The sequence below is a fragment of the Diabrotica undecimpunctata genome, chromosome 9, assembly GCF_040954645.1.
Source record: "Diabrotica undecimpunctata isolate CICGRU chromosome 9, icDiaUnde3, whole genome shotgun sequence".
Classification (NCBI taxonomy): domain Eukaryota; kingdom Metazoa; phylum Arthropoda; class Insecta; order Coleoptera; family Chrysomelidae; genus Diabrotica; species Diabrotica undecimpunctata.
Window position 1 is genome coordinate 5,014,357 of NC_092811.1, and position 15,433 is coordinate 5,029,789.

At 31.7% G+C, this 15,433-nt stretch overlaps 2 protein-coding genes across 2 annotated transcripts in view; one reads left to right on the top strand and one right to left on the bottom strand.

Moving 5' to 3' along the window:
- Positions 1-15,433, top strand: part of LOC140449437 (sialin-like) — a 72,988-nt gene that overhangs the window by 11,869 nt on the left and 45,686 nt on the right. The window lies entirely within an intron of this gene.
- On the bottom strand, positions 5,243-14,549 carry Ubc4 (ubiquitin conjugating enzyme 4). The gene is made up of 6 exons (XM_072542604.1): positions 14,425-14,549; positions 14,241-14,357; positions 13,363-13,515; positions 13,192-13,274; positions 6,690-6,853; positions 5,243-5,480 (listed from the first exon to the last, which is right to left on the bottom strand). The coding sequence occupies exons 2-6, from the start codon at positions 14,301-14,303 to the stop codon at positions 5,344-5,346; spliced, it is 600 nt and encodes a 199-aa protein (XP_072398705.1). The 5' UTR covers positions 14,304-14,357; positions 14,425-14,549; the 3' UTR covers positions 5,243-5,343.

Genomic DNA, 15,433 nt, shown 5'->3' on the forward strand with positions numbered 1-15,433 from the left:
AAAACCCTTTTTAATGTAGGCCAGTCAGTTCTAATATAGTGTGTGATAAAAGAGGTCACTTTTGTTTACATACACATAACACTTTATAACACTGAAATAATTCATTTATTTTTTACAATTATTCAAAGTAATTTTTCAATTAATCTTGAGCACGCCCATGGAGTGGTCGGAGCTACCAGTTAAAATTATGCTAATTACTCTCTCGTTCATAAAAATAAACTATAAATGAAAGCGGAGGATGTAACGAATATATTAAGATAAAAAAAAAACAAACAAAGCGACTACCAAAAAGGCACTACAAAGTATCATCATCTATAATATAAAAATGAATGTTGAAGTCTAAGGATGGTTTTTATGGCATGAAAAATTCGAATAATTTCCGGGAAGACCCTAACTTTATTGCTATTCAATAAAGTTTATATTAAATTACAATTCACTATTGCCTAAACATCGCAAAATGTGTTGGTGAGCACATAACTCAACAACGCATGGACCAATCTTAACAATTTTTTTTTAAATATTCTTTGAAGTCTAAGGATGGTTTTTACGGCATGAAAAATTCGAATAATTTCCGGGAAACTCCTAAAATTGCCCTTTTCTTTTTCCCATACAAATATTTTCTAACTAAATGTAGAGTGAATTTGAACTTTATTGATATTCAATAAAGTTTACATCAAATTACAAGCACTCACTGTTGTCTAAACAATGTAGGTGTATTCTTAACGTCGAAGACTCAATTTGCGGTTTATTGTCACTGCACAAAGTTCAAATTCAATTAAATGTATGTGTGTGCACGTTCGTGTGTGTGCGTGTTCGCGTTGGAGGATCTAATGCGTTCACACAAAAGTGATAATATCGTGAACCCGACCAAACTAAAAAGTCAAAAAATGTAAGAGCTCTAAATTTGATTAGCCTCGCAATATTCTTTCTTTTGTCTTAGTTTCGGAACGCGACATAAATTGCATCAGTTTTCACGTCGTTGCATCTGTCAAACAAACTTATGTTTGTTTCCAGATGTTGCTCAAAATTACAGAAACCATGAATGGTTGAGCGAATGGGCTATATTGGCTGCAAAAAACATAGATGTAAATGAATTAAATTTCAAAATTCAAGAACAAATTAAAGGCGAATTGGCTGCAAAAAACATAGATGTAAATGAATTAAATTTCAAAATTCAAGAACAAATTAAAGGCGAATTGGCTGCAAAAAACATAGATGTAAATGAATTAAATTTCAAAATTCAAGAACAAATTAAAGGCGAATTGAGGATATATAAATCAGTTGATTCGGCTCCTAACCAAGATGATGTAGTCAACTATCCGCCTGAATTTTTAAAGTCGCTGGATTTAGCAGGATTGCCACCTCACAATCTTCAATTAAAGGTTGGATCGGTAGTTATAATGTTGAAAAATATCAACGAACCGCGTCTTTGCAACGGCGACTATACTGGAAGTTTTATTTTATATAGTTTATACAGTTTCCAGTGCGGCTTGCTTTTGCTATGACCATAAATAGGTCCCAGGGGCAATCATTAGGTGTTTGTAGTTTTAATCTACAAAACCCATGCTTCTCACATGGTCAATTGTATGTTGCCTGTTCCCGTGTTGGAAAACCATCAGATTTGTTTGTATATTCACCAGGTAATCAAACAAAAAACATTGTATATCATAAAGTACTACAATAAAAATAAAACAGATTTTTGTTAATAATTATGATTCACTTGCTTTACAATAAAGAGATTAGGTACTGAAAATACTTATATACGTTTTATTTCATTATTATTTATTACATCGGTTATTAACCCTTTGTTAATAATAAGAATAATAAATAATTAATAAATAATTATCTGTTTTGTCAATGAAGCACCCACTTTACAAATATTTGTCACCTTTAGGTTTTCACTATCCCTTTAGATTATTTTTCAATTAGGTTTGAACCTTAGTTCCCCTCTTAGTTTGAAGCCCTCTGTCAGAAATCCCAGTCGGGGTTTTTATTGGGTCCAAAAGGGCGGCCAAAGTTCGTGGAAGCGAAGATACTTAGGTCACTTGAGCTGACACTCACACACCGCCCTATCATCATGGTGACGGTTCTGTTTATAGATTAACTATAAGAAAAATTTTGATTTATTGACTTAAAGAAGGAATTAACTTAATGATTGCGCTCTAGTTGAGCACAAAATAAACAACTAATCGAATCCTAACATGCGACATAGCAATTGAAAGAAGCGGATATAACAAATATATTAAGATAGAAAAAATAAATAAGGCGGCTGCCAAAAGGGCATCTTCACAGCATCTTCGTTATTAATGAACGTACAGCGACATACGAGACAACACATAACACTACTAGATGATAATGGACATACCATATCGTAAATTCGCTATATTAACCTTAAGAAGGCCGCTGACTTAGTACAAAATATACAACTAGCCAATTCCTAGCATATGACACATCAAATCAAACAACGTGTGTATAGGGTATAGTAAAAAACATCATACTTACTTGGATTATATGCAAGAAGTTTATTAATTTAAAAATTTAATGAATGATTGTATATGCCAATTGATTAGATACCCCCTCGCATGTGACAGGCAATCACTAGTAAAATATAAATAAATATCATTTGATAGTAAACTTAATTATTATAAAAACTAAATAAGATGTTCAAAATTAAATTTGAGTAAAATTTGAAATTAATTTATCAACAACTAATGTTAAAAAGTTTACATGTTTTATACCAGACTTACCTCGTGAAGTAAATGGACTCTTCCAACTATTTGGTATCGCTAACTTTGTGACGATCACCTTAGCATTTTCTACATAGAAAAAATAATACAACGCGAGTATAGAAGCCTCTTTTCAAAAACATAAAATACTATGAAAATCAAATGACAACGAATATTTACATTGGTTATCCTTTGAACTATGGGCTTGTGATATATCCTGTAGCCTTGGCAGAAAGCATGTGCAGACGATTTCGTTTTATGTACGACGGTAATATCGGAATTTCTTTAATAACACAAAAAACAGAATTCTCCTATAAATTAAATGCAACTTAATTTAAAAAGTCAAAAATTATGTTGGCACACATGGCACCGCGTCAAAAAATTTCGTCTCCAATACAATTGTGTAGCCTGTATATTGCTAATTTCCTGGTAAATCTCTCTACAGCAACCATTTAGTATCGTTTTAATCAATGTATTAACATTTAAAGCTATTCAATGTAAATTACCTACTGTTTTTTGGTTATCAAACTTTTCCATAAATTTTACTTTATTGCATTTTCTCTATCTGCCAATATGTATACATATATGGACGCATCTAAGTTTTGGAATATCAGTTTAGGCAAATTCTGAGCAATTGTCAATTTGACATTGTCATTTTCGCACAGCGTTGCCGTATTGTCAGAATAATATACGGAATTGTGAAAAGATGAAAAATGTAATATTATTATTATTAATTCACTGTTTTCTGAGCTACAAAATCAAAATTTGCGACGACGGACAGGAATGTAGAATGTTGTAATCAAATTTAACTACAAAATGTTTATAATGATTGAAATCTACGTGAAAGATAAAATTATGAATAAATGGCTTACCTTTAAATACTTACCTCTTGCAGTGCAGTTACTGGTATCATTGTATCATATCCAATAATACGTCGTTTTTCAAAATATTAGAGTAAGGGCCGCTTGGGTCTGAGAAAATTTTATATCTCAATAGCACTATAAGCTCCTCCCATCCTTACGTCACACGCTTGTTTCTCTGATTTATCGTCTATTACAAATCGTGACCATATTAATCTGTTTTTCAGGGACTAAAAATAGCGACAGTATTTTTCGCAGACTAACAAAAATGACAATCGTATTTTCTATTTTCGTGGACTAAAAATGGTGCCACCTGTCAAATGTCGTCACTTCTTTAGCATTCCAATCGTCTGTAGTAGAGTATGGGCCACTTGAGCGTGGGAAAATTTTTAAGTTCGTGGGACACAAGCTCTCTACAACAATCATTTGCTTGTTTTCAGCATTGTGTTGATATACATCCAAGTAACATTTCAGTTTTGTTTACGTTATAAAAAGCTTCCTAATATGACTAAAAAAACATACTGCAACTCTATAAACAGTAGTGACAGTGTTTAACTGTTATTTTCGCTATTGTCTATAAATTTTACTTAAACACATTTTCTCTATCTGCTAATATGTTTGCGTGCATGGACGTATGTGAATTTTTGGTGTAAGGTTTGGAATATCAGTTCAGATCAATGTAGTTGTTTCAGTGCAGTGATCAATTCTATTTAATTTTACTTAAAAGTAATTTTAATTTAATTTAATTTTGATAAAACGTTGACATTTTTATTTTTATACTGTGTATATATAATTTTACATTTGTATGTAAGAATGGCATACAAATCTCTTTTCTTCTTCTTCGGTTTTTCACATTACGAGTTCGCTGTTTTCGTCCTCCACAGCACTCTATTCTCCCAGTCACCTTCTCTGAGGTCTCCATCTATCATAGAATTTCCGACGTATGTTTTCCATCTTGTAGCAGGTCTTTCTCTTCGTCTTCTTCCCGGCGGGTCCCAGTTTAATATTCTTTTCGGCCACCTATGCTCTGGCATTCTTTGTACATGCCCGTACCCTTGCAGGTCTCTGTTTTCCAACTTTTTTGTAATTGAGCATTTTACTTCCATATTTCCTCCGTTCTTATTCTATCCGCTCTTGTGATTTGTAGACATCTTCTCATAAAGTCCAGTTCAACTGTTCTTATTTTATTTCGTATTGTTGTTGTCATTGGCCATACTTCCGCTCCATATAGGGTAATATTCATCACTATGCTTTGAAAGATCCTCTTTTTGTTTTATTTGGTTAGAGTGTTGTTCCATATCACTCCATGAAGTGCTCTTGTGGCTTGTTTTCCCCGTGCTATTTTCATTTCTATATCTTTCATACAAGTACCATCTCGGCTAATCATTGACCCTAAATACTTAAAAGCCTTACAACTCTTAATAGTCTCTTCTTCTAAACTTAATTTCAAATCTGCAACCTCGGGTCCAATACAGAAGTATATAAATCTCTTTTCTCTTAGGTGAAATAGAGGTATATATCCAGGTTGTAGATTCTACAATGTTTAAGTTGTAAATCAGAAATTTTCTGTTAAGAGAGACATTCTTATCCAATTCCAACGACATTTTCTTCAATGTTTGTCTAAGTAGGTAATAAAAAGGTAATAAAAATAACGTACAGAGACAAATTAGAATATATTACAAAGAAATTGAAAATAAATTGAAAAATTTTATAAACTAATAATTATCGCTGACCGTAACGCAAATTAAGGTGATTTACTAATTGAATAACTGTTCCGTGGCCATTTCTAAATCCCAATTATATGATGACAACGACACCCTGGCTTTGTGTTCTTCTATTCCCATATCTATAAGTCGTCTAATTTTTTCATCACAATCGCTAATCACGCAAGGACCTGAAAATGTAAAAAAACGTTAATCGAAAATATGTAAAGCGCGGTTCATGTTAGTCCTGTGCAACCAGAATCATGTCGGCTGCCAATCCAGTGCTGGCGTTATATGGAATCGTCGTCACTGTGGAACCACTCACATTGAATGGTATTCCAATTAAACACTAGTTTCCGTTTAGGCGAGGCAATGAAGCAATAAACCTACCAAATTTTTCCAGCAATATGGATCACAATGAAACTTTTCGCATTCGATTCGTAGGAGTGTCAGGAAATTTTGTGAACAAAAATAATCATGTGGAAAATTGCATTATTGATCAAGGAAAATGCATTTTCCAAAGTGCATTTCGAAGTGATGGCGATGTTCTCCGAGGCACCTGGTGCACCTGGGCATCGTCTCCTGGAATTTTTTGGAAATTCGATACAAAATAAGTGCAAACTCATTACTCAGTGATTTTTGTGGTCGCTAAACAATATCGGCTATGGTGTGCAAGGAACCTAGTGTCCAGAACGGGCTTCTTCTAGAGTTTTGTTGAAAGTTCGATATAAAATCAGTGCAAACTGGTTACTCAGTGGTTTTTGGGGTCGATGGACATTAATATCATGTCGGTGATAGTATGTGAGGCACATGGGGCACAGGGAAGTCTCGGTTCCTATAGTTTTGTGTAAATTCGATACAAAATCAGTGCAAACTCACTACTCGGGGATTTTAGGGTCGCGAAATACTTGCATTTCTTTGTTCAATAATGCAATTTTAATTTCCACATCATCATTTTTGTTCACACAATTTCCTGACACTAATACGAATCGAATGCACAAGAGATCCATCCTGCGGCAAAAATTTGGTAAGTTTTGGGGTATTTACTGCTTTAGTGCAATTTTGCTTCAATACCAAATTCCTAAACGTGAAAATAAGTTTCAAGATCGCTCTGTTAAATGTTTTCAAAATAAGAGGAAAATTTTCAAGCTTGATTTACACCTAAAAAAGTTACTAAATATCTCTCCAATTTTTTCTTGATTACGCCGTCCTTTATTTTTTCTCGTCGAAACATAACTCATGACATTTTGAACCGTATTTTCTCAAAATTAGAAGTAATAAAATATGAAAATTGTTAACCAAAGTATTATATTTTTAAGAGATTATAGCAGAGCGACGTTACAGCTTCGTTGTAACAACTTTCCACTCGTAATTATAGAAAAATAAACAATATAAATTACCTCCTGCATAAGCATGTGTCCAATGTTTTGCTGTTAAAGTGAACATTTCCAGATTCTCCTTATATTGCCTAGCGACTACAGCATCTTGAGGATCATCCGGTTCGGCGGCAGATAGTAGAGCTTGCAAGGACAACAGAACGGTGCGTAAGGTCATAGCAGCGGCCCTAAAGTCAATATCAACGTTTGTACTCAATATTCAATACAAATAATTCGAAATACAGTTGTTACTTTCAGTGAAAACATATTCTAGAGAATACATCACAGAACAAGCACTCCAGGGAATTACAGTATTGTGCAAATTAATGGAATAATTGTGATATTCTTCAATATTCGCAGTTGGCAACACTGTACACGCATTTACAACTGACCAAGCATTATAAACATAACCTTGCTTTTCTCTGCCTTTTATTTGAGAGTGTTTTAGGACATTTCCCACTAAGTTTGTGTTGTTTAGTACTGTTTTGGGTTATTTTCGGTAATTAGTGAGTTTATTCCAGTGACAATAATGATGATTTACAAATTTAAATATTCAGTAAGTACACTGATGATGATGATGATGATGATGATAGTGTGTTTGGCATGGAAGTAAGTACACTATTATAATATTATTTACAAAATAGTTGTACAGCAGGTCACCCATTATATTTATACATTCATTATTAACCAAATAAACAATAATATTTAAAATTTCATTTGAATTTTTTGCTCCTCATTTTATACAAATTAACTCTAACTGATAATACAGGCAAAAAGATTCTAAACAAAGTAAGTAATTAAAAAGATTATGGAGAACTCCAGTGCAGTTTACCGTGCCTTTTACTACAACGAAAAGTTTTCTGTGAATTTCATTAATCGTTTAGAGTTGTAAGTTGGTTGAATGTACTGTAGTATGGATGGACTACAAATCTTAATGACTCACATCATAAGTCACGGGAAATACCGATCGGTCTGGATCAGATAAGAGACCCGTGTCTCAGATCCTTTAAATCTTTACTGATGGAACTACCATTTATAGATTTCGTTGTCAATGAATAAATAGGTACTAGAAGGTTACCAGCCGTACCCTTAATGGCTTGAAGAGGAAAAAAGGTATTAAACCATAATAAAATAATAAATAGGCAATAAAAATAAAAAAAATTATAATAAAAATAAAATTTACAAGGAAAAGTTAATTTCCTATAGTGGCCTGTATACCATACATAATAAAAACTTTAGTAAAAAAGGTATATTTATTTAAGAAACCTTTCGGGGTAAATTACAGAACGTTTTTGCAATCAATATTCCATCTTCAGTGCTGTTACAAGGTATACATGTTTAAAGCTACTAAATACTTTTGTAAAAATCCTTTAAATGTTATTAAATTGGTAATGGATTACATAATTGCTTCAAATTTTATAGGATGTTTAAAGTTTAAAGTACATTCACTTCATGGCAACGTAAATTCCCACGAGTTACTAATCCTGAGAAGTGTTCTCCAATCGGACCTTGCGTAGTCACTCGCAAGTTGCATCCTATAAAATTAGCAGCAATGATGTAATCTAATACCAATTTAATAACATTTAAAGGGTTTTCACCCATGTATTTAGTGGTTCTAAAGATCAACAATTTGTGACAGCACTGAAGATGGAATATTTATTCCAAAAACGTTCTTTATAAATCAATATACCTTTTATTAAAGATTTTTACTAAATGTTTTAAAAAGAAAATTATTAGATATATCAATCGTTCGTATATAAATAATAGATAATAAAAAATTATTATTCTTTTAAGAAATTGGACAGACGATCCCTTTGAATCACGGTCGATCTGGTTGTTAAACAACTAGGGTCGTAATAATTTCCGAAAACAAGGTATGTCGAGTCAGTGTAAAGATCCGGATTTTTGGTTAGAATACTTAGACAATATTATTACAAATGTGGTTTACTTCAGTTGATTATTAAAAGGCAAATGTTTGGTATGAGAGGCCAGAAAAGACAACGTATGTCCCGGATCTATAACATCTTATTAAGCTCTTACTTTGAGTAACTATAAATAAAGTTAAAATTGCCACAATGATGACGAATATTCGTTAACAGACACAAGAAGAAGACCTTTGAGAACGTATAGTATCCACTGTGATATCATGATATAATTCACCTGGTATTTGTCTGCTATTATTAGAATTAAAATTTATAACCTCAATGATTTGTAATCGCTGCATGACCTAGCAACCTCAATACAAACAAAACCGATAATGATTAGTGATTAACAATACATATTATTTTTTAATTTAAAATAATCGCAATCAACAACCTAAAAAATAATAACATATTTGGCCTTTCTATGACACGTCTAAAAGCACGAGAAACATTAATATCTTTAAATTATTTATATTTATATTTACATGTTTAAAGAGAAAAATACTACTGAAGAATAAGAAAAATGTGACAAAACAAAGTCAAGAAACGAATTAAACAATAAATTTGATGAAAAAACATACAAACTATGCCTATTTAGAGAGAGATAGAGTTTAGAAAAGAAAAGGACCAATACAAAACAAACTTAATTAAGAATTTTTTGCTGCTGTGACATAAAAGATAAAATAACAGCGACTAAGCGCTGATTTGTACCTAAAGATCAAAGGGAAGCACCTGAATGTACAGAAAAAGTTAACTTTAAGTATATAATCAAAATTGTACATACTAAGTTCTAGAAACGATTGTGACTTTTCAGCGTTAGTCTAGATCAGGGGTTACCAAACTTTTTTGTACCACTCCCCCTTTTGTTGAAATGAAAGTTTCTCGCGCCCCTCACCCTTTAACAATAAGTTGTATAGGCCTAGGAACAAAACAAAAACAAATAAGTATTACATAGAAAACAAAACATTTATTTATACAATATCGGTTTTTATAAAATACAAAAATTATTAATAAAAGAAATATAGATTAGGTGGTTAGTGAGATGTATGTGCTTGCATTTTCTTTACTAGTTTGCCTATTCGTGGCTGAGTTTTAGTATGTCTACAACGCAAGTTACTATCAGCATCAAGGTTATTCCGACACTTTGTTTTAATCGCCGTAAGTGTTGAAAATGCTCTTTCGCACAAATAGGTGCTTGAAAAAGGCAAACATAAACGAAGAGCTTCCCGTGATATAATAGGATACACTTTGAAATATTTTAAACAAAATGAAGCCTTGTCCATTATATAAAGTTGTATTTGGCAGAGGAATAATTTTTTGTTTGCAAAGCATCTTCTTGAAGTGATTCAGGCAGGGAGTTTATGTTGACATGGAATGAGTCAATTAAAATTCTGAAAATACTATCGTCACAAGATTTCTGGAACTCTTCAATTAGCCTCTCCAAATGGTTTGATATTTGGATTTTCAAACTTGATCCTTCATAAATGTCCTTAAAGTGTGTTTCTTCTGAGATTGACTCTACTTTATGGAAACTCGAATAATTGCAGGAGTTTGCTGATATTTTACGCCTCCAAAGTTGCAATTTCTCAATATACATCTTGATTGAATCACGACGAGTAACGATATTTGAGTTTCCACCCTGCAGTTTTAGGTCAGGGCTGTTCAATGAGACAAAGATGTCTGACCAATAAGCCAATATTACTTGGGTACAATGTTTTTTGACGGTCACACTTAGTTCATTTTGCTTTTGCTGTTCCAAGAAGGTGATTACTTCATTTTGAAGGTCAAATAATCTTGCCAACATGTTTCCTTTTGAGAGCCATCGTACTTCTGTAAAAAATAGCAGTGTTTTGTGATCACTCCCTAAATCTTCACAAAGAGTTTTAAACAGTCGAGTATTCAACGCACTGTTTTTTATGTAATTCACTACTTTAATACACAACTTACGACAGATTTCAGTTCATTCAAAAGAGTTTTTGCTGCCAAGGTTTGTCGATGTATAACACAATGTATCCCAGTCACATCAGCATTTTTCTCTATTACTAAAACTACAAATCCTGAGCGAGAACCAAGCATTGAAGGCGCACCATCCGTACATACACCGATCAGTTTTTGCCAAGAGAGTTCATGTTTGTCAAAAAAGTCTGACAGTGCTTTCATAACATCAATAGCTTTTGTCATGGCCTCCAACTCTGTAGAAAAGAGTAGCTCGTCTTTCATTTGTTCGTTTTCAATATACCGAACATAAACAATTAACTGAGAACATTGTGCTATGTCTGTACTCGTCTAGCTGAATGGCAAAAAATAGCGATTGTTTTACTGCATCAACTAGCTGGTTTTGTATGTCTTCAGCCATATCATCAATGCGACCTTTCACAGTATTGACAGAAAGAGGTATTTGGGATAACTTTTGCTTACTCTGCGTTCCAAGAATAATATCAGCTGCCTTTAAAAAACTCATATAAAGTGATATGCAGAAGTGATAGCTCATATAAAGCTTCAAGTACTTTTTCAGATGACTCAGCCATAGAACCAGACAACACTCGGTTGTCAAATGCGCGCTATTGCCACATTGAACGGCACACATTCCATTCTTTCAAGCACTCAATTTCAAATTAATGTGTAAAGTCAGATGTTACAGTGGTTTGTTTTAATTTTCCAAACATCATGGTTAATTTAGAATTTTAGAAAGACTACCTAACTCTAATTTAATTTTCAACTTGTTTCGGGACCCCTCCTGACATGTCCTCACACCCTCCCAGTTTGAGAATCCCTGGTCTAGATACTTAATGACAATCAGACAAGCAAATACTAGCAAAACTCAGTACATGGAAGCCAAAAGGGAATCTGGATACATCCTTTAATGTCGCGATTACTAGATCCCTTAAGAAACAAGTAACGAAAAAACCAGCAAATCCTTAGACTACACACACATTATATAGCAAAGCAAGTCTATATGTTGCAGGTCTTTGCACATACAAGCATTTGAAAAGTTGAATATATCATTTTCTTACATACACAATTCTCCCATCAAGCAATATGCATTTGATTATGTACCTATTATAAAGAAAGTTGTTGAAATAAGCAGAGCAAGAGTATAAAAAAAAGATGTAAACAAGTGTATTTTTTTATATGGAAACATATTACTATTATTCACCTTGTATAAGGAAAGGTACAGCAGTAACTTTAGTTTACTATGAATCTTCATTGTACTGTTGTTTGCTAATACGAGCAAAAAATCTTGTTTTGGAGTGCAAAATAATTCACTTTTATCAAATCAACACAATCACTCACAAAGAGGACAAAAAATTACACCAATTGTGGTACAAATTGATCGACCATCCACTAAATTCTCTAGATTTAGCACCACATGACTATTTTTTCTTCTCAACTTAAAAAATGGCTCTAGACACTGCTTTGCAACATACGATGAAGTCATAGATGGAGCTTTTGAGGAGATTAAGCATATTTAGTAGTAAAAAGGACTATCAATGTTCAAAATCAAACATATTATGCCAAAAAGGGGACTATGTTGCAAATAAATGAGAAAAATAACACAAATCATGCTTTTTCTTATCTGCACTAGATTAATGTACACCATTTAATGAAATTCTTATATTATGTGTATATAATATAAAAATTCTTATAATGTTTAGTGAAAAATATACAAAAATTCATTGATACTTATTTAAGATAAAAGCAATGACAAAAAGCAATATAGTGAGGTTATTGATTACCAAAAAAGAACAAAAGAAATACTTACAAGATAATGTATTCATTTTTATACAAATAATGATAAATATGGCAAAATTGATTCCACTGTAAGAAAGTTTTAGTTTCCAAAGAAAAATCTTACATGCAATCAGAACCAATATTCACACATTACTTGACAAAAACAAAAAGAATCTCCTGTAGGAATATGACACTTTTTTGCAATATACGATATACTCATTGTAAAACTTACAAAGGTAATTTATACTATTTTTAAGCCAAAGTTCATATTCAATATCTGAATAAATTTTCCCATCAACATTTGTTGTTAAGTACTACCAAACCTTTAGACGGAGCAAGTGTTAGCCAAATTATACAAAAATAGCAAATTAAATCCTTAGATAAAATTAATTTATACTAAAATGGATACACTACTAAATATTGTAAAAATGGACTCACTTCACCAGTTTGGTTTTAGAAAAAAAAACCTTATATACAGTCAGAATCTAAGATTCAAAACATTAGCTAGCAACAAAAAAACTTCTATAAGAAAATTTGTATATTGTTGAACCTAAAACATTCTATGACAGATTCTATATGCATTTAACAACTTCGAAATGGGCAAACGCAAATCTAAAATAATAATTTTTAATACCCTTACACAACATATATACAAAACCAATTAGCATCCAAAACAAGTGTACCTACATAAAAAAACTTACTAGAAAAACACATGAAAGGCCAGTTCACTTACAAATAACAAACGAATTTTTGTTGATAAATAAAAATTACATCAATTTGAAAATATTAAATATTTGTGTAAATATTTCAAAAGAAAGCTTACCAGCTCTTCTTGTAAATTAAACTGTATATATTTATTTATATGCACTTACCATTGGTCTTTTAGAATATCTAAACATATAGCTCCTGTAACGGAGGATATATTTGGATGCCATATTCGAGTAATAAATCTAACCTAAAAAGAAATACAGAATACAGACATATACAACTACAACATGATAAGTCTAGTTTAAGCTGTACATTATACTACAAAGCTAAAGTACCTTTGGGGGATTAAATGGATAAGTTTCTGGAACCCTAATTTCTAATACAAAATTGCCTCCTTCATAGGGGGTATCTGGAGGCCCCGCTATCTCGCCTCTTAATTCAGTGTAACTGTCATTCAATAGTTCTACTCTAATAGCACATTTTGCAACCTAAAACAATGAAAGATATTAAAATAAGTTTCATAAAACATAGAGTACACTCATTTTATACAATTTCAATATGTTTCACATCTAAGGTTCTGTTTTACTACCTAGTTTCATGACAACTGTTGTTAGTTACATATATACTCACTTAGGTAGTAAATATCTATCAACATCTGTCCACTCTCTTACATTATTTAGCCAAGAGTAGTGTGTTTTTGCCATTTCTTTCTTTCTGTCATAATATATAAAGAGTTACATGTTTTTCCTCAATAAACATATCTTAGATGACAGAATTTTTACAATTTTAAAACTATTGTATTTCAGTCATATCATACTTTTATAACTTTACTGAATTGTAACATTTCAAAGGCTCATTGAGTGTTCTTTTACTTGAAAATTAGGACAGACATCACATACCCTCAAGAAGTCAAATTACTTTGTTTGATACTTAAAGACAAAGGAGTTGTAATACTTTATAATTTAGGTGATACTTTTGTAATCATCTAAACAAGACGAAATTATTATGAACTATATATTCTCACATCTCTTATACTATATAAACATTATGTTATAATGCCTCCTACTCTGAAGTACATTATAAAAATCCTAGAGCTGGAGCATTTTCAAAGTATATAATGGGGACACATAAAAACCTGTAAAACCTATATAAAATTAAAAACCAACTTTTAGTATAAAAATGATATCAAAATTAAATGATAAAAGGTTCTAACCTCTTCACTTTTTATAACTTCTTTGAATTCTCGTTTAATTCTCTGAGCAGCAATGTTCGCCATTATTTAGTTAAATTAAATATACGGACAACTAACTAGTACACAAACGGAAAGAATCTAAAATCAGATTTGATTAATAATATATGGAATTTTGAAAAATTACTGCATTATATTTATATTTTACACTTCAATTTTATTCATCACTCTTCTTCTTTCCTTTTAATCCATTAAATTTTGGTCGTTTGTTCGTTGAGTCGTTACATATAAAAGTCAAACTGTCCAATGTTCAATTTTGTGACGTGAGGTCATGTAAAAAACTATTTAAGAAAATAACAACATACATAGGTACTAATATAAAATTAAGGAAAATCTTAATTTATTGGCATTGTAATGTAAACATTTTGATAGTTTATATACGCATAATTTATGCCTGCTCAATAAATTTGTTGGACTAAAAATGGCGACTGATCTCTAGCCCTCTATGTTGTATTAGATGTATTAAGTCACTAATGATTTTTAAAGTAAAATTCAAAGTTGTTAAATATTTATTATAATGAGTTTTTACTCTTTTTTACCAGCTTCTTAATAGATCATACTTTATCATCCTGATCTATAACGGATTTAATTAAACGAGATCCACAAAAGTAGCTAAAAATTCACAAAAAAAATTATTAAAATCTTTAATTATTTACCTACTTCAAATATGCGTAACGGAATAAGTAGATGTCTGGTCATGTAACTAATTGCATATAGCTACCTTATAAAAAGGCGAGACAAACAAAATCAACTTATTATCGACAGATTTGTTTAATTTAGTTTTAGAAAAGATTTGAGATAATACCTATACAATAGAAGATAATTCTTATTAAATCGTCGATCTAAATGAGATTCTCTATTATCAAACCGCAAACAAGACGCTAAATATTCAAAATGTTGCAAATATACTACTGCTCTTTTAGGTGGCTGTGGCTCTACATAATTCTTCAGCGCTGCCAAATTTTCAACATCAATTAATAATTAATTAATAAAGCAAGCCGTTTAAAGCTAGAATTTCGATTATATGTGCCCTGGGGTGGACTGCAAACTGTTTCTTTAAATAATTTTTCGTGTTTGTTCGTTAGTACGAATAAAATTTTATCTACGATCTCTTGAATAAATAATAAGGACTATGCTTTTAATGCACTCTTCACTAT

Bases quoted from the DNA above. Each gene is read 5' to 3' on its own strand.
- Ubc4 (XM_072542604.1), bottom strand. From the start codon at position 14,303: ATGGCGAACATTGCTGCTCAGAGAATTAAACGAGAATTCAAAGAAGTT. The intron at 6,854-13,191 runs GTAAGTGCATAT...TATTGACTTTAG, and splicing joins GATATTCTAAAAGACCAATG to GGCCGCTGCTATGACCTTAC. The intron at 5,481-6,689 runs GTAATTTATATT...TTACATTTTCAG, and splicing joins GACACATGCTTATGCAGGAG to GTCCTTGCGTGATTAGCGAT.